This window comes from Oppia nitens, unplaced genomic scaffold (assembly GCF_028296485.1).
Source record: "Oppia nitens isolate AA-2021 unplaced genomic scaffold, nextdenovo-longstitch-racon4-pilon3 scaffold4_pilon_pilon_pilon, whole genome shotgun sequence".
NCBI lineage: Eukaryota > Metazoa > Arthropoda > Arachnida > Sarcoptiformes > Oppiidae > Oppia > Oppia nitens.
In genome coordinates, this window is record NW_026533232.1 from 1,067,196 (window position 1) to 1,087,278 (window position 20,083).

Genomic DNA, 20,083 nt, shown 5'->3' on the forward strand with positions numbered 1-20,083 from the left:
AATATTCACAAAGTCATCACATTATCAATTGATTTTTTTTTGGAGAAAATCTTAAATAGCGGCGGCGATGATGATAGCAAACAAAATAAATTAAAAAAAAACACACGCAAATTGAAAGTTTTGTTGTTGTTTCTCTAAACTATAGAAATAATTATATATCTAGGTGTTCAAATATTATCTATATAAAAAATGAAAAATCTAAATAAAACTACAAAAAAAAAATTTTTAAAAATAAGTTTAAAAAACACAAAAAAACAACAGAGTCTTAAACAGCGGCGACGATGCTATTAATTAGAATTATATGGTCAACAATACGTTTGAATTAAAAAGTGACCAAGTGGTTGAATGTTGTTGGATAATTTAATACTAAACAAAATTGTAAATTGGTCATTTAAAAAAAATAATTTTATGATTTTTCCAGATAATTTACAGTCGACTGTAAATTATCTGGCCCTATAATACAATTAATTAAAAAATGACCAATTACAATTTTATCCAGTATAAAATTATCTACAACATTGCCATCTTGGTCACTTTTTAATTCAAACGTATTGTTGACCAAATAATTGTAAAATTATAACATCACCGCCGCCTCTGCCGCTGTTTAAGACTCTATTGTTTTTCTGTGTTTTTTTAAACATTATTTAGACTTTATTTTTTTTATAGAAAATATTTGAAAGTCTAGATATATAATTATTTCTATAGTTTAGAGTAACAAAAAATTTTTTTTTCAATTTGCGTGTGTTTTTATTTTGTTTGTTTGTTTTTTGCTTATTAATAATTTTTATTTGTCTACTAAATCAGTAAAAAAAATGTTTACAATTAAAAAAAATTAGTTTTAAAACTATTTACTACAAGTTATGTACAATAGATTACTTAATAATACACACACATAGAGAAACAATTTGTCAGTATACCAGTATTTTTTTTAAATATTTAATCATAAATAAAAATAAATAAAAAAATAAATAAAAAACACTCAAAAAATACTTAAAAAGCTTTAAAAGCATTTACTATATAAAAATTTATATATTCAATATATTTAATTTTATATTATAGATAATTTATGAAATAGATCCTGGGTTATTAATAATAATTTGTACTGTGTTATGATAATTAAAAATAATCAAGTTTCAATATTATCTCTCATGATTTTAATTATTATTTTTTTTTTAAATCTATATTTTTTTTTAAAGCACTATAAAAGTTTAGGTTAGCTTAATTTATTTTCAAATAGTGAAACCCATTGAAACACTAATAATTAATATTCAATAATCATTATTATTATTATGTGATTTGGTTTTTTCTGCAATAATTATATAAAAATAATACAATAAAACTGACAAACAATAAAAAAATTTATTAGTATTTTCTTAAATATTATAACACAATCATTGCTTGCAATGACGTAGATATACTGTAGACTACTGAATATTTCTAACACTAATTATTAAAAAAATTTCCTTTAATTTATCAAACAATTAATATACAGTAATATATAATCTATTGATTTATGGTAATAATAATAATAATAATAATAATATATAAACTATTTAATTATTTATCTCTCTTTATTAAAAAAGATATTAATACTAATAAATTAATTATTATTATTTTTTAAAAAATATTATATGCAAAATATTATTATAGAAAATTAAATCCAATTAATATTTAACTTTAATTTTAAAATTAATATATAAAAATTACGAAAAATTTATTGATATTTATTGATACTGATACTGATGACCGATACTCAAAATATATAAATATCTTAGATATTAAAAAAAATTACTAAATATATCAATCCTATCTAATAAATTACAAATATATGTTGTCTATAATAACTTTATTTAACTATAAGTTTATAGTTATACAGTAGTATTACATTCATAAAGAGTATCAAAACCTAAATAAATATATTTGTCAAAATCAAGTTATTATATAATTATTTTTAAAAAAATTATTTATAAGTAATATTCAATACATAGTTAACATATTAGATATCTATAAGAAAATAAATGCAATAAATACCAACTATTTAATATTTATAAAATAGTAGATATAAATTCAATGCCATTTCATAATACATTTTTAAATACAATAAAATTAACTTAAAATATATATATTCAGTATATAAACTAAATGTATTTGTAAATAACTTTTATTATAACAATGTATATGTAGATAGGTATATATACAGTTTATACAATATCATTATATTGTATTATATTGTTAATTATTAACAAAATTAAAATTAATATATCGATATAGTAATTATTAATTAACTAATAAACTAATAAACTAATTAATTTTAATTATTAATTTTAACAAATTAGTTTTTTATTTAAATAATAATAGAATAATTTATTAATATTAATCATTTTAATAAGCATTTTTTTTGCTTAAAACATTACTGATGATGATGATGATATGATCTTGCTAATTTTTAAACACTACATTCCATTATAAATATTCCATTAGAATTAATTGTAAATGATTTTAACATTTTTGTTGTATTAATTGAATTATTTTTATTATTATTGATTTTAATGGAAAAATATTTCTTATATAAATTTATTAATTTACTTGACTTTTTGAAAGCTATTTATCAGATTATCACAACTGTATAGTTGTATAAGTCGTATAGTAATAGTAGTAGTGGTAGTAGTAGTAGTAGTAGTAGTAGTAGTAGTAGTAGTAGTAGTAGTAGTAGTAGTAGTAGTAGTAGTAGTAGTAGTAGTAGTAGTAGTAGTAGTAGTAGTAGTAGTAGTAGTAGTAACTTAGTAGCCCTGTTTTAATAACAATGACTAAACTGGACAGTTATGTTGAACCGCCGGAACAGTTGGCTAAGCCATTGGAAATAGAGGGACGGCTACTAATGAATGCCGGACCTAATAATATGGATAACAGAGTTATTGCAGCCATGACTCAGCCGATTGTCCATATTATGGATAAGCAATTTTTTCAGGTAATTTTTTACATTGAATAAAAAAAATTATTAATTATTGATTAGTTATGATTATCTTTAATTTATTTTTATTATTTTTTAAATACTATAATAATTATTATTGAAACTATAGGTACAACAGGATATCTGTGCCGGAATTCGCTATGTATTTCAAACTCGCAATCATTATTCAATGGCAATGACCGGTTCGGGTAGTTTTGCTATGGAAGCTGGTCTATGCAATCTACTGGAACCGGGCGATACGTTGCTGGTGGCCATACATGGTTATTGGGGCGAACGAGTGGCCAGTATGGGTCGCAAACGTGGCTACAATGTGGTAGAGTTGAAGACTAAACGACACGGCAATGATGTGTTTACTGTACAGCAAATTGAAGGTAAAGTTACGGTTAGATTACTTGTTATTATACTATATTTTTATCAATATTAAAACATTTTAAACATTAAAACAAAATCATTAGACGCTATCAAACAATGTAAGCCACAGCTTCTGTATATATGTCACGGAGATTCAACTGTATGTACGCTACAACCATTAGAGGGTATAGCACAGGTATGTCACGACAACGGCTGTCTGATGATGGTCGATGCCATACTGTCGCTGTGCTGTACACCGCTCAATGCGGACCAGTTGGACATAGATTTGGTGGTCGGAGCTTCGCAAAAGTCATTGGCGGCACCGCCCGGTTTGGCATTGATTAGTCTTAGCGATCGAGCGGTAAGACGCTTAAAGAATCGGACCGTTGATGTCGATACGTTTTGTTTGGACTTTAAACTGTTGGCCCGGGCCTGGTGTCTGGACGGTGACAATAACTATCAGTTTATGTATCACTATTCACCGGCAACTGTATTATTATATGCGCTTCGGGAGGCACTGGCAATGGTTGCCGACGAAGGTCTGGACAATGTTATCCATCGACACCGCGATGCACACCAATATCTTCAACAGTATATGACCGAAGAGCTGGGTTTGCAGTTGTTTGTCGAGCGGCCTGAATACCGACTGCCGGGTCTGCTGGCAGTATGTGTACCCGAGGATGTGGTCAGTGACAAAGTGGTCAGCTATCTGAATGATAAACACCGGATTACGATTACGGGTGGATTGGGACCGACTTTTGGCAAAGTTTGGCGCTTAGGGTTTCTCGGGTCTAACGCTAATCGGACGAGTGTCCAGAAATTGTGTACCGCTTTGGCCGATGCATTGATTGTATTGCGAAACAAAAATTAAAATTTAAAAAATATATAATAATATTAATTATTTTTATTTATAAATATATATATTTTTAAATGGTTTGTTTGTAATTAATAATTTTATACCGCTAAGTGTTATTAATTTTGCTATTAATAATAAATTATATTTTATTTTGTAATAAAAACTAATATATATCTTTATAGTATATATACTGTATATTTTTTTTGAATAGTTTGTTTGTAATTATTGAATAATAAGTTTTTAATTTTATAATTATGTAAACTATTGAACAATTAATAAATATTCAATTATAAAGAGGCTTTTACTGAATAACATGTGTTTAGAAACATTACATTTGAATTTTGTCAATAATTAGACTTAAGGTAATAGTTTTTAATTTTTTTTATTGAATTATAAAATGTGTGACCACTCGGAACGGATCCCTTCCCTCCTGAAACACCTGTAATGGTGTCCAGAAACGGTCATCAATGGCACTGCCGAGTCCTCAAACTATAAGGTTATGGAGGTCTCGGGCACCGACATCGCGCTCAGGAAGGGATCCAATCACTCGTCATTGTGGTTAAGGCTGACTTCACACACATTGGATGTGAAGCTAGGGATACATACTATAGAAATGATTCCGTGAAGTATGATCTTAAAGTATACCTGAGCTCACATACACACTACCCGTCCATTACTATGTTAATAGTATTACAGTTTGTAAGTTAAAACTTTTTATTATTTCAGTAATTAAAACTCAATAACTTATATTTAGTTTATATTTAGAGATCTTATGAACATTTTTTAAAACTTAATTTTTATGATAAATCAATAAAAAATAGTTAATTTTCTAGTGATTTAATGACTTAAACTAAATTGTAAATAATTTTATTACTAAACTATTTTCTATTATTAATAAAACATTAAATTACTTGAATTTTTAGTGACGTTTTTACTGAACAACATATGCTTACAGTCTATGTTTACAAACATTGCATTCAATTTTGAATTTTGTTTTTTAATGTTTTTATTAAATTAATTGTTATTTATTTTATTTGTTAACTGAATGTCTCTAATAATTAGTGACTCGTTGTGTGATTTAAGTCGATATCAATTGTATTCAATGGTTAACGCATTGAGACGTGAAGTCCAGTGTTTGACAAATGATTTATTAAGATATCAGTTATTAACAGAAAAATATGAAAAATATCTTCAATTTATTGAATCAATTGATGAAACAATTGATGAAAATTTAGTGAAAAATGAAATCAATTCACTTATTGTCACCAAAAGCTGTTCCGTGTCTTTGAAGATATTAAACAATACAGATATTTGCTGTCAATTAAACGGTATTTTATTTTATTTATAATTTTATTTGATTTATATTACTATTTAATTATATAATTTAGATCTGAAATCAATTGATTGTCAAACAAGTGTTGAATCACGAGATGAATGGACACAAACTGATGATAAGTCAAGAAATATCAATAAAATAGCTAATGAAGAGATTGAAGACATTGATTGTCAGATAAGTTGTCAATCAATGGATGAGACAATTGAGCAAAGAGTTGGTAAAAACAATGACAACAATAGTTGTAATAATACTAATCAAATAAAATCAATGAATGAAGAAAATTCAAGTAATTTGAAATTATCTGTAAACAAAATATTGAACCAAAGGTTAGCCGTTGATAACAATGACCAGCGAGTAGTGGTCAGTGACCACAATATAATTGATAAAGTTATTGTCGAAGAAGTCAGTGATAAACGCAATGATAATAAAGATATCAATCATTTTCCAGAAACTGATAGTCAAGTAGTAGTTGACTGTCGAAAGCTTAGATCAACTAATAAAAAGACACCGATTGTTGATATCAATAGTAATAATAATGAAGACGAAGATAGCGATGAAACTGTTATTTTTGATGATTATATCGATAACTTAAGTGACGATAGTTCAGACAATATCGATAAAGTCAACGATCAACGAGTTGTTTGTAATGATGAAGACGTCGTTAACAGTGATGGACAACAGTTCCGGTGTTCAACAATGGGCTGTTGTAAAGCATTTAAGATGAGACGGCAGTTGACAACACACGTGAGGCTAAGTCACCTACAAGTATATCAATGCGATTACAAGGAATGTCAGTACAAAACGGGCAATAAATATGTATTTGAAAAACACAAATCAAGACACCGTTCCGGGGATCAGTTATTTAAATGTAATTTCGCCGACTGTTCCGTTACAATGAACACTAGACAAGCGCTCAGATATCATCAACTCAATGAACATCCGGATCAATACAAGCCAATCAATCGGGTGTCGAGCGCTGATGGAAACTACAAGTGCACTAAAGATAACTGTTCCAAAGTATTTGCAACAATGAAGTATCTTAAGAAACATATTAGTGTCTGTCATAGAGAGACATATAAATGTCAATACAATGGCTGTCATTACAAAACTGGTGATAAACAAGTTTATAAAACCCATAAACTAAAGCATTCAAATAAAAAATCAGTTAATTGTGATTATAATGACTGCAATGCAGTGTTCAATACTCAATTGAAATTGAAATCACATAAACTTCGCAAACATGCCGATCAATATCCAGACATACCGTGGCTGAAGTGTCCGCACACTGGCTGTACGTTTAAATCAAAATCAAATCTAGCTATGAGTGATCATAACAAACGACATACAAAACCATATAAATGCGATGAATGCGGAATAAGCTTTGGAAGTAGTAGTAACTTAAAAGCACATTTGACAACACATAACAGTGCTCTTAAATACAAGTGTGAATGGCCGGGCTGTGACCGACTCTATGGTGTTAAGTATCAGTTTGATGATCACATGAATACACACACCAATGAAAAGACATACCGATGCGATCGTAATAACTGCAATAATATTGTATTCAAAACTGTTCGTACTATGCGATTGCATAATCTTAGCAAACATCCCGATGAATATCCAGACATACAGTGGCGGAAGTGTTCGTACACTGGCTGTACGTTTAGATCAAAAGCATCAACTCTTATGTTTGATCATAAGAAACGACACCTGAAGCCATACAAATGTAATGAATGCGATAAACAGTTTTCAAGTGATAAATGTTTAAAACTACATTTGGCTACACATAACAGTGCACTTAAAATCGCTTGTGAATGGCCGGGCTGTGAGCGCCGGTTAACAACTAAAGGAAAATTAAATGAACACATGAATAGTCATACGGCAGACAAGACATACCGATGCAATTGGCCCGACTGTGATAAGTCATACAATTTGAAAGCTGGACTTACGTCTCATATTAGAAGAACACATAATGGTAAGGCAGACTACCGGTGCCATTGGCCCGGTTGTGATTATCAGACAACTAATTCCATACGATATCGATATCATCTACAAAAACATGACGGATCGGTACCGGTATATGAATGTCAAGCAATTGATTGCAACTTTAAGACCAAAATGAAAGACGCCTTTGATATACATATGAATACTAAACATAAATAAAATTAATTATTTATTATTGAATTTACTGCTAATTCTAGCTATTGTTTATAATTGTATTAAAATAAAATTTATTTTTGATATTAATTTATTTTTAAATCTATAATAAGTTATAAAATTGAACTAAATTTATTTAATGAATTATTGAAATTATAATTTTTATTGTTATTATTATGTAAATTAAAATAAATATTCAATTTGTATAATGAATTTTAATGCATTACATAAAATAAAATTATTTCTAATTAATTTATTAAATAATTATAGTATAGTTATTTAAACTACAGTACAATATCAACAAAACATTAAAATTTTAATTTTTAAAATCATTTCAATTAAAGAGACGTTTTTACTGAATAGCATGTGTTTACAAACATTGCCTTAAATTTTGATTTAATGTTTTTATTAAATCAATTGTTTTTTTTTAATTAACTGAATGTCTCTAATAATTAGTGACTCGTTGTGTGATTTAAGTCGATATCAATTGTATTCAATGGTTAACGCATTGAGACGTGAAGTCCAGTGTTTGACAAATGATTTATTAAGATATCAATTGTTGACAAAAAAATATGAAAAATATCTGCAATTTATTGATTCAATCGATGAAACAATTGATGAAAATTTAGTGAAAATGGAAATCAATTCACTTATTGTCACCAAAAGCTGTTCCGAGTCTTTGACGACATTAAACAATACAGAGATTTTCAATCAATTAAATGGTATTTTATTTGATTTATAATTTTATTTTTTAATTGAAATTTATATTTCAATTTTGTATATAATTTAGATCTGAAATCAATTGGTTGTCAAACATGTGTTGAATTACGAGATGAATGGACACAAAATGATGATAAGTCAAGAAATATCAATGAAGTTAATAATGAAGACATTGATTGTCTGATTAGTTGTCAATCAATGGATGAGACAATTGAACGAAAAGTTGATGAAAACAATGACAACAACAACAACAGTATTAATGACAATAATGAAGATAACAGTCATATGAAGAGCAATGATATCAATATTGTAAACAATTGTTACGAAAGTACTGATAATCATAACTATTATCTGACACAAACAGAAAGTCATTTACCAACAAATAGTGATAATACTGATGAAAATGATGAAAAACATGAGGTAATGGATTCAACAAATAGTGAATCTTCTTATTCATTAAGAAATAGTCGACAATCAGTCAAAAGTTTGGCAAACAGTAATTGTAATGATTATCATAATTATAGTCATCGTATTGATGAAACAGTTGTTGTTGTTTTTGATGACAATAATCAAGAGTTGTTGGATAAATCAGATGATAGTAAAGACTATAGAATTTTTCAAACAAAAGCTAATGATTGTGATAAACATGAAGAAAAAATTGATGAAAAACTTAATCAAATAAAGAGACAAAAATCAATTACTGCCAGAACTGGTGATACCAATCGCCGATGTGGTAGTTGTCCACGTCTTGAGCATAGAAAATCCCTAAAGAAAGTCAAGACTACGTTAGCCGATAAAGTATTAGATAAAGTATGCAATGATCGGACAACTATGATAATCGGCAAATACCAGTGTCAACACTGTTCGGCAATGTTTGCCGATTCAATAGCCTTAAAACTGCACGAACTCAGACACAATACAACATACCAGTGCACCGAACAGGGATGTATGTACAGTACTGGAAATGAACATGACTTTCACGCCCATACCAAGAATGCACACCATCGACAATACAGGTGTCGGTTCGATGGCTGCGATAAAGCCTACGGAAAGATGGCCTATTTGAGGACACATGAACTTTGTGTACATCCCGATGAATTGCCGGACGTTGCTTGGATTGACTGTTCATACGATGGCTGTCAATATCGGTGTAAATATAATCACTATATGAGAGCACATATTAGTCAACACGAGTTGCCCTTTCAGTGTACGATCGACGGGTGCACTAAAAGTTTTAGATCGCCGACAGTATTACGCAAACACCAACAAAGTGTACACAACCTGAACACTGGGGATCTTCCATGGCTTCAATGCCCGCACTGTCCGTATAGAAATAAATTAGAAAATCTACTGAAACGTCATATGTTTGTACACACAAAACCGTTCAATTGTGACGATTGTGACCAATGTTTTTCAAATTCATTGTTACTATCGGCTCATATGACCAAACATACTGGTATGAAAAAAAACTACCGATGCGAATGGCCAGACTGTGGTAAACGTTTTGCTAAAACAGAGAGTCTCAACAATCATATGGAGACACATTCACGACGACATATTGAATACCGGTGCGAATGGTCCGATTGTGAGCGAACTTATACGACTAAAAACTCACTGCAAATGCATGTCGAACGACAACATAAGGGAAAGGGAGTCTACCGGTGCCATTGGCCCGGTTGTGATTATCAGACAACTAATTCTATACGATATCGATATCATCAGCAAAAACATGACGGATCGGTACCGGTATATGAATGTCAAGCAATTGATTGCAATTATAAAACAAAAATGAAAGACGAGTTTGACATACATATAGATACTAAACATAATTAATTTATTATTATTAAATATAATTATTACCGGTAACTATAATCGTATTTATTTTTATTTTAATTAATAAATTTTAATATATTTATTTAATAATCTTATTAAATGATTTTTGTTTTTTTTATATATTTAAATTTTATCCAATAGATTAATTATTAAAAATATGTATAAATTTTCTAATAAAATGTTAATTTAAAAATAATTTCACTTAAAGAAATAGTTTCTATTTTTTGATTATATTAAAAATGTGCGACCACTCGGAACGGATCCCTTCCCTTCCGAAACACCTGTAATGGTGTTCAGAAACGGTCATCAATGGCACTGACGAGTCTTCAACCCATAAGGTTATGGAGATCTCGGGCACCGACATCGCGCTCAGGAAGGGATCCAATCACTCGTCATTGTGGTTAAGGCTGACTTCACACACATTGGATGTGAAGCTAGGGATACATACTATAGAAATGATTCCGTGAAGTATGATCTTAAAGTATACCTGAGCTCACATACACACTACCCGTCCATTGCTATGTTAATAGTATTACAGTTTGTAAGTTAAAACTTTTTATTATTTCAGTAATTAAAACACAATAACTTATGTTTAGTTTATATTTAGAGATCTTATAAACATTTTTTAAAAACTTAATTTTTATGATAAATCAATAAAAAATAGTTAATTTTCTAGTGATTTAATGACTTAAACTAAATTGTAAATAATTTTATTACTAAACTATTTTATATTATTAAATATAAAACATTAAATTACTTGAATTTTTAGTGACGTTTTTATTGAACAACATATGCTTACAGTTTGTGTTTACAAACATTGCATTCAATTTTGAATTTGTTTTAATGTTTTTATTAAATTAATTGTTATTTATTTTATTTGTTAACTGAATGTCTCTAATAATTAGTGACTCGTTGTGTGATTTAAGTCGATATCAATTGTATTCAATGGTTAACGCATTGAGACGTGAAGTCCAGTGTTTGACAAATGATTTATTTAGATATCAATTGTTAACAAAAAAATATGAAAAATATCTTCAATTTATTGAATCAATTAATGAAACAATTGATGAAAATTTAGTTAAGAATGAAATCAATTCACTTATTGTCACCAAAAGCTGTTCCGTGTCTTTAAAAACATTAAACAATACAGATATTTGCTGTCAATTAAACGGTATTTTAATTAATTTATAATTATATTTCTATTTAATTGATTTATATTTCACTTTATATTTTAGATCTGAAATCAATTGATTGTCAAACAAGTGTTGAATCACGAGATGAATGGACACAAACTGATGATAAGTCAAGAAATATCAATGAAATAACTAATGAAGAGATCGAAGAAGACATTGATTATCGGATTAGTTGTCAATTATTTGAGAGAAGAGTTGATAAAAACAATGTTAACAACAATTGTAATGAAGATAACAATCACATGAAGAGTATTAATATCAATGTTGTGGACAATTGTGATGAATGTACTGATAATCACAAATCAGTTGGTTGTCAGACATGTGTTGAATTACAATTGAATCAATGGACACAAACTAATCATCAAAAGTCAATGAATATTGAATTAAATAATAAAGACATTGAAGACACAACTGATTGTCAGATAAGTTGTGAATCAATTGAGCGAAGAGTAAATGAAAACAATGTCAACAACTTGTGTATTAATGATAATAATGAAGATATCGATGTTATTAACAATTTTGCTGAAACCACTGATAATCATAATATTGTAAATCAAAAAACATTAAATAATTTACAAATATTTATGGATAAAATGATAGATGAAAACCATGATTTAAATCATAAAGCAATGGATCAAACAAACAGTTTCTCTGATGACAGTCATAGTATTGATGACACAGTTTTTGATGATTATATTGAAGAGTTGAATGAATCAGATAGTGATGATAGCGAAGACACAATTATTGTTGATATAGAAGCTATTGATACTACTGTTGATGGCGATGGCGAAGATGACGATTGTGGTAAACAACATAATGAAAATAAAACTGATGATCACATAAGCAATAATGAGACAAAAATATTGGACAATACAGAAGCTATTGGTAATGATTGTGATAATCATGAAGAAAATCAAACTGTTAACCAAATCATTAGACATAATAATAATAATAATAATAGTAGTAGTAATAATAATAATAATAATAATAATAATAATAATAATAATAATAATAATAATAATAATAGTAATAATAATAATAGGTATAAAATAAATTATAGTAAAAGCTCTTATTATAGTCGTCCACGTCTTCAACAAAATAAATCTACAAAAAGAATTAAGACTAAGATATGCGATGAAGAAGACAAAGAATATATCACTGATTGTAAAGATTGGGGAAAATTGAATGGAAAATACCGGTGCAAACAATGTTCGGCAACTTTTATTCAGTTAAAATATTTAAAATTACATCAACTAAGACACGAAACAACATACCAGTGCACCGAACAGGGATGTGAGTACAGTACGGGAAATCAACAAGACTTTCTCGATCATAGCAATAATGTACACAATAGACAACATAGCTGTCGGTTCGATGGCTGCGATAAAACCTATGGAAAGTTATCGTATTTGAGGACACATGAACTTTGTGTACATCCGGATGAGTTTCCAGACGTACCGTGGATTGACTGTTCATACGATGGCTGTCAATATCGGTGTAAATATAAACATTATATGAGAGCACATATTAGTCAACACGAGTTGCCCTTCCAGTGTTCTATCGACGGGTGCTCTAAACGTTTTATGTCAGATAAAGTATTAGATAGACACCAACAGCGTATGCACGACATGAACACTGAAGATCTTCCATGGCTTCAATGTCCGCACTGTCCGTATAGAAATAAATTAAAAAACCGTTTTGATCATCACATGTTAAGACACACAAAACCATACAAATGTGATAATTGTGAACAAAGTTTTTCATCACCATTCTATCTATCGGCTCATATGTCCAAACACACTGGTATCAAAAAATACCAGTGCGATTGGCCAGACTGTGGTAAAAGTTTTGCTAAAAAAGCGAGTCTCAACTTACATATGGCAACACATAAACGAGATAAGGAATACCGATGCGAATGGCCCGGTTGTGACCGTATATATACGATTAAAAGTTCGCTGGAAATGCATGTCGATCGACAACATAAGGGAAAGGGAGTCTACCGGTGCCATTGGCCCGGTTGTGACTATCAGACAACTAATTCAATACGATTTAAATATCATATGCAAAAACATGACGGATCGGTACCGGTATATGAATGCCAATCAATTGATTGCAACTATAAGACTAAAATGAAAGACGCGTTTGATATACATATGAATACTAAACACCGATAACTCAGATTTAAAAAAAAATTATTTATAATTTATTTACAAGTTTTATAAACTAATAATTATTTTTAATATTAATTGTGCATAAAATTTTTAAGATTTAAAAAAAATGTATGTAATACAATTTTAATTAATTAACTAAATAAAAATAATTTAAGATTTTATATTATCAAATATTTTACTTTTAAAAAAATTATTTTTTAATTTTTATAAAAATGTGTGACCACTCGGAACGGGTCCCTTCCCTTCTGAAACACTTGTAATGGTGTTCAGAAACGGTCATCAATGGCACTGACGAGTCATCAACCCATAAGGCTATGGAGATCTCGGGCACCGACATCGCGCTCAGGAAGGGATCCAATCACTCGTCATTGTGGTTAAGGCTGACTTCACACACATTGGATGTGAAGCTAGGGATACATACTATAGAAATGATTCCGTGAAGTATGATCTTAAAGTATACCTGAGCTCACATACACACTACCCGTCCATTACTATGTTAATAGTATTACAGTTTGTAAGTTAAAAGTAATAATATGCTAATAACAATAAATATTTTATCATATGATATTTATTTCATATATTCTGGTTATCCAGGTAATTATTATTTTTTTTTATCTAAAAACACATATCTAATTACATGTTATATAATAATAGTACATTTTAATATTAATAGCATTTTATTAGTTTTTTATGTGTTGTGTATTTGTTTTATATATAATTTTTAATGAAAATAAATTTCTATACATTATTATTTATTGTAATACTGTATATACAGTATGTATCATATGACTAAATAAATTTCTAATTAAAATCTATTAATAAATTATTTATAATATAATTGTTTTGATGTGATTTTGATAAGATTAATATAATAGTCATTTTCAATAATAGAATTTACGTTTTTTAATTATTTTAATATTTAAACAAAAAAAAAAATTCTCATTTTTATAATAATATTTTCTAATAAAACATTTTTATTTAAACAATACAGTATATACCGTATATATATGTTTAAAAATACATAAATAAAATAAATAGATAAAGATTTATAAATAGACAAATAAAAAATTTATAAAAAAATACAGTAAATGTAAATTTTATAAATACTATAGAAGTTATAGACTCTATAACATATAGTCTAATACTTTAACTAAGAGTATTATGCTAAAAAAATAATAAAAAATACATTTATAATAAATTGACAATTATTTAAATTTATAGGTTTAGGCATATAATAAATAAGCTTAATAATTTATATATAGTACAGTATAACATAAAACTATTTTAAAGCCAATTATTTTAATTGTTTATCTGAATAATATATGTTAAAAATATATTTATAAATCCATGGTAACTAAATCTTTTTATTTTTAAATAAAATATTAAATACATTATCTATATGTTATTGAAATCTATTAAAATTTAAAACTAGTTATTTGATTCTTAGATATTAGACTTAAAATAATTTATTTGTACTTAAACATTGTAAACAATATTAATACAGTAAATAATAATATATTTAATACAAAATAGATTACAATAATATAATACAAACAAAAAATTTGTTTAAAAAGTTTAACATTAATTAGAAGATAAATATAATACATATTAACAATTTTTAATATTTTTTATTAAAAGCAATATTAAAATCAATATATATTTAAATATTTATATATTATTTTAAGTTTTTTTTAATTAATCATTTTTATATAATTTTAATTGATTTATTATCTTATTTTTAACTTTAAGTTTATAAAAAATATAGAATTTCAATAAAATATAGATTAACCAAAATAATAACATATTAAAAATTAAACCAAATTTAAAAACTGTATTATCAGTTAAATAAAATAGTAAATATAATTCACCAGTAAAAATAATATTTAATAAAAAACTAATATTTTCAACAAAATTAACATATTTATTTAGACATTTTGTATCATAATCAAAATCATTGATACACTTATTGATTGAATAAAAATAATTTGGTGTAACTTTTATAGTGTCAATAGTTTCCAAACGTTTGTACATTAGTTGCAATATTGTTGAATATTTATCAATAATTTCTATGATCATCAATTGCATGTATATAAGCCAATCGACAATAAAATAAATATCAAAACAAGCATGATGACTAAATAATAATAATGGTGCATATTTTATCTTGAACAATAAGTCAAATAAATTATCACTGTAAATAAAATAATAGAAAAACACATAGATTATTGAAACAAACTGTATGAATGTATAGGAAAATTTATTTGATCTTGATAGGTTGTATTTATTATAGAATTCATCAAGTTCATTATATATTTGATTAATTTCAATGATATTGAATTTTATATAAATATATGTTATAATAGTTATTATTATACTGATTAGTAAAATTATTTTTAAATATATTTCAATAGATTTATTAATTGACAATTCAATCGATAATATTATTGATGAAATCAATACGACATACGTTGCAAACACTATTCCCGTAAATATATTATTTATGATTTTATATTTACTGTTCAATCCAAATGTTAGTTTAATAAATTTATACATTATCTTAATAAAACTATATATAAAATAAAAATTGTTATAAAACAATATATATATAAAATAATAATATTAGTTATGATAAAAATACTTATATTTTTTATAATATTAAGTTTACTCTATTGAACGAATAAACTATATTGAATACAGAATATTCTCTATCAATATAAATGCTATACAATTCAAATAAATAAAATAAGCATGCGCAATTATTTTATCAAGTTTAGTTATTAATTTTACCGAAAAGTATTAAAAACAATATATTTTGTATTATATTTTTTACTTTTTTTTATTTGAAAAGTATCATTAGATTATATTATTGTCAAAATAAGCAATCCATTAGTTTATAAGATTATTGTCATAAATATTTAACTAAATTGTATTATAATTTAGTATTAAAAGTATCTTTAAGATTTAAAGATTAGTTTAAACTATTTCTAATGGGCTATTAGTACTACTACTAGTAGTGTTGGCAAAAAAGAGAAATTTATAAAATAATAGAAAAATTTCTAGAAAGTTTCTAAAAGAAATTTCTATTTATGGGATCCCCATGTTAATTTTGTTTTTCTCTATATATGTTATTATGTAACAATACATTGTTTTTACAAGTAATAAGTAAATATTAGTATTAATATTTTAATTATTAATTAAAGTAACAATTAATTTATTTAATTATCTTAAATTCTTATATATATATAATAAAATGATTATTAAAATTTTACAAAACTGATTATTAGTAAATAATTATAATTATTTTACATATAGGTATCGCATTTTGTATAGTAGTGTATAGTATAATGTTATATGAATAGTATTATGTCTCATTATTTATATATTATTACAATAGCTATAGATATGGGGATCCCATAGTATAACAATAAAGTTAAATTTCTATAGAAATTTATTCCTGTGAAACTTTCTAGAAACTTTCTTAGGGAAATTTATTAGAAACTTTCTATTTGCCCATCTCTAACTACTACATATAATAATAATAATAATAATAATACTAAATATTTTATTGATATAAAATTATAACATTTTATTGGGAATTATTTATATATTTCAAAGTTTTAATTTTATAAAGAAAAAATTGTATAACAAGTATTAAAACATTATTGTTAGAGATGGGAAAATAGCAATTTTTAGACTATTTTCTTAGGAATAAATTTCTATAAAAATATTACTTAATTTATAATATTAATATCGGCTGTCAATAACATTAGCTATTTTACAGTAATACTGTACACTATTAATGATACTTTATATAATATATATTATAAGTAAGCTTTCATCATATACTACACTATTGTATTATAGAAATGGGAATCATATATTTAAAATAGTGGGTAAAGTGCATATATGTTGTACACTATATAAAGCATTGAAATGTGAAAAAATAGGGGGTTAAGTACCAAATTGTTGTATTTTAATGAGTAATTTATTGTAATTGTTTTTTAGTATTAGACAGTAATACAGATTATATAACATTTTGGTGGCAAACAAAGTTGCTTGACCAGTTTAAAAATAAATAAATAAAAACAATTTCATGTACAGTATAAAATTAGCTAATAGCTAAAGTATTGCCAGCTAGAGTATTATTATTATATTATTATTATTTTAAATATAAAATCTATATTATAATATATAGGTATATAAATTATAATATAGATTTTATATTTAAAATAATAATAATAATAATAATCTTATATATAAATTTAGTGGAGTGCATATGTTGTTAAGATAATTAATACAAAAATTAAATTGGTTTTTATGATTTAAATATTGTATATTATGTTTTTTTTAAACTAAACATCAAAAATTATAATTTTGTATATTTATTTAGTTAATTAATTGTTGGATATCATAGTATACAGTGGATTGTATCATTAATATTATTGTATAGAAACATGTATTATATATGTAATTAAATTTTTTTTAATATATAAAGAAATAATAATTTATTATTTAGTAAACTATTTGTTGTTAAAATATAAAAATAATATAATAAATTGTTATACAAACATTATTGTATATAAATTAATTTATAAATAGTATTTATCTGAAATAAATAGTTTTTTTTATTTTATTATACCATCGGTTATCCATTTCATTATCTGTTTGCTTATCTAATCCATTATCCGCTTTGTTATCCGAGTTATTATCCGCTTTGTTATCCGAGTTATTATCCGCTTTGTTATCCAAGTTATTATCCGCTTTGTTATCCGAGTTATTATCCGCTTTGTTATCCGAGTTATTATCCGCTTTGTTATCCAAGTTATTATCCGAGTTATTATCCGATATATTATCCAAATTTTTATCTGTTATATCCAATCCAATGTCTATTACGTTAGCGGTTTCGCTGACAGAATCATTAGCTGATATATTATCTGAACTTTTCTTATCACTTATTATTAAAATAAATATATAAATAATTATTAATCAATATAAATTCAAATTAAAGCAAATAAAAAAAATTACATTGGTTCAAGTTGATCAAGGTAACTTTCTGCCAAGTTTTCAGCAAATTCAGTGGTAACATTGCTTACTTTTATGGCACCGGCTAGTGCTCCAGCAAATGCACAAACAGGAGCCGCCACAGCCACTCCCGCTGGCCCGAACAGTAGGCCAATACCTGTGCCAGCTTGAGCACCGGCCCAACCGCCAGCTAAAGCACCGGCGGCTCCGCCAAACCAACTACCCGATACTGATGCACCAGTTTTAATAAGTTTGCATGGTACTTTACCGCGGCTACGTTTGCACGCCTCTAACTCGGACTCGTAGTATTCAATAGCCTCATGGATACAGTCAATGGTATCGATGTCGGTCACGGATTTTAGGTCTTCCCTCAGCGCCGACAATATTTCTTCCAATTCTTCAATGATATCTTCAATGTGAATATAATCATAGGCTGATTTACCTGGGTGGTAAATAAAATTTATGTCGTAAAATATAAATTTCAAGTTTAAATTTTCAACAACAACAACAACAACAACAACAACAAATTATTAAACCTAATTGATAGCCATCATAAGCTATTGATAAAGCACCCAGACCAAATGTCACGTACTGATAGGCCTGGCATGTATAGCGGAATCCCTTGGATACTGATTTAGGTATCGGTATGTGTGGATTTTTTTTACTAGGAAAACCTCTGGGATCAATATTGATGTGATGATCATACTTACCGTGTGGCTTATCAAATCGTATTGTGTCGATACCTAGATATTTATTTTTTATTAAAAAAAAATAATTGATTGTTTTTTTAATAATAATTAAAACTAATGGGTTACCAAATATGTTATTAAATAAAAAAAACTATAAATAATAATTATTTTTTTTTGCAGTTTTTTTTTAATTAAAAATAATAATATTTTAAAATACAATCTATACTATGAATTTATATACACTATTTTATAATAATATAAAATTTATATTATATATATATATACTGTATATTATTACCTTTACGTTTGCCATTTTTGCCAATTTTACCCAAATTCATATCCCTTATATGTGTTTTGCCATTTAATAGTCTAATTTTAAATCTGGTTTGAAATGTTTTTGACGCCCACAATGTTTTCGATATACGGCTCAACTTTTCATCATTGTTTTTGTATGACATTATCACTTTCAATATTGTCTATACGGTATATACTGTATAAAAATTATATAAATAAAAATTAATATATTGTAAAACTTTCTACCAGTAAATAAAATATAACAAAATTAGTATTACCAACTTAACCATTTGTTTTTATATGTTTTATTTTATTGTTTGTATTAATTATTATTATGAAAGAAAAATCTAGAAACATATAGATAATAATTATTTTTTTTTTTAAATTGTGACTATATTAATAAAATATAGACGTTTATTGTACACAAATATATAAAAAATATATGAAATATCGCAATATTATCTAATAAAAAGTAAATAATTACAGTTTA

At 26.4% G+C, this 20,083-nt stretch overlaps 4 protein-coding genes and 3 non-coding genes across 7 annotated transcripts; 3 read left to right on the forward strand and 4 right to left on the reverse strand.

Annotated features, from left to right (window-relative positions):
* Window positions 1–2,732: 2,732 nt before the first annotated feature.
* Window positions 2,733–4,193, forward strand: LOC128959822 (alanine--glyoxylate aminotransferase-like). Its single transcript, XM_054305838.1, has 3 exons — window positions 2,733–2,968; window positions 3,081–3,342; window positions 3,427–4,193. Exons 1-3 carry the CDS (start codon window positions 2,804–2,806, stop codon window positions 4,191–4,193), a joined length of 1,194 nt encoding a protein of 397 aa, XP_054161813.1. The 5' UTR covers window positions 2,733–2,803.
* Window positions 4,194–4,582: 389 nt separating this feature from the next.
* Window positions 4,583–4,814, reverse strand: LOC128960697 (small nucleolar RNA U3). The gene has a single exon (XR_008484602.1). It is a non-coding gene; the product is annotated as a small nucleolar RNA U3 (small nucleolar RNA).
* A 967-nt stretch (window positions 4,815–5,781) lies between these two features.
* On the forward strand, window positions 5,782–7,677 carry LOC128959823 (zinc finger protein ZFP2-like). Its single transcript, XM_054305839.1, has one exon. The coding sequence runs from the start codon at window positions 5,782–5,784 to the stop codon at window positions 7,675–7,677; it is 1,896 nt and encodes a 631-aa protein (XP_054161814.1).
* Window positions 7,678–8,127: 450 nt separating this feature from the next.
* LOC128959824 (uncharacterized) lies at window positions 8,128–13,591 on the forward strand. Its single transcript, XM_054305840.1, has 8 exons — window positions 8,128–8,393; window positions 8,462–10,217; window positions 11,130–11,200; window positions 11,303–11,395; window positions 11,460–11,894; window positions 12,018–12,218; window positions 12,262–12,337; window positions 12,478–13,591. Exons 1-8 carry the CDS (start codon window positions 8,168–8,170, stop codon window positions 13,589–13,591), a joined length of 3,972 nt encoding a protein of 1,323 aa, XP_054161815.1. The 5' UTR covers window positions 8,128–8,167.
* LOC128960695 (small nucleolar RNA U3) lies at window positions 10,471–10,702 on the reverse strand. The gene has a single exon (XR_008484600.1). It is a non-coding gene; the product is annotated as a small nucleolar RNA U3 (small nucleolar RNA).
* Window positions 13,592–13,807: 216 nt separating the features above from the next.
* Window positions 13,808–14,039, reverse strand: LOC128960689 (small nucleolar RNA U3). Its single transcript, XR_008484594.1, has one exon. It is a non-coding gene; the product is annotated as a small nucleolar RNA U3 (small nucleolar RNA).
* Window positions 14,040–14,712: 673 nt separating this feature from the next.
* On the reverse strand, window positions 14,713–19,900 carry LOC128959825 (general transcriptional corepressor trfA-like). Its single transcript, XM_054305841.1, has 6 exons — window positions 19,872–19,900; window positions 19,598–19,789; window positions 19,147–19,353; window positions 18,614–19,052; window positions 18,228–18,539; window positions 14,713–14,752 (listed from the first exon to the last, which is right to left on the reverse strand). Exons 2-6 carry the CDS (start codon window positions 19,755–19,757, stop codon window positions 14,713–14,715), a joined length of 1,158 nt encoding a protein of 385 aa, XP_054161816.1. The 5' UTR covers window positions 19,758–19,789; window positions 19,872–19,900.
* Between the last annotated feature and the right edge of the window lie 183 nt (window positions 19,901–20,083).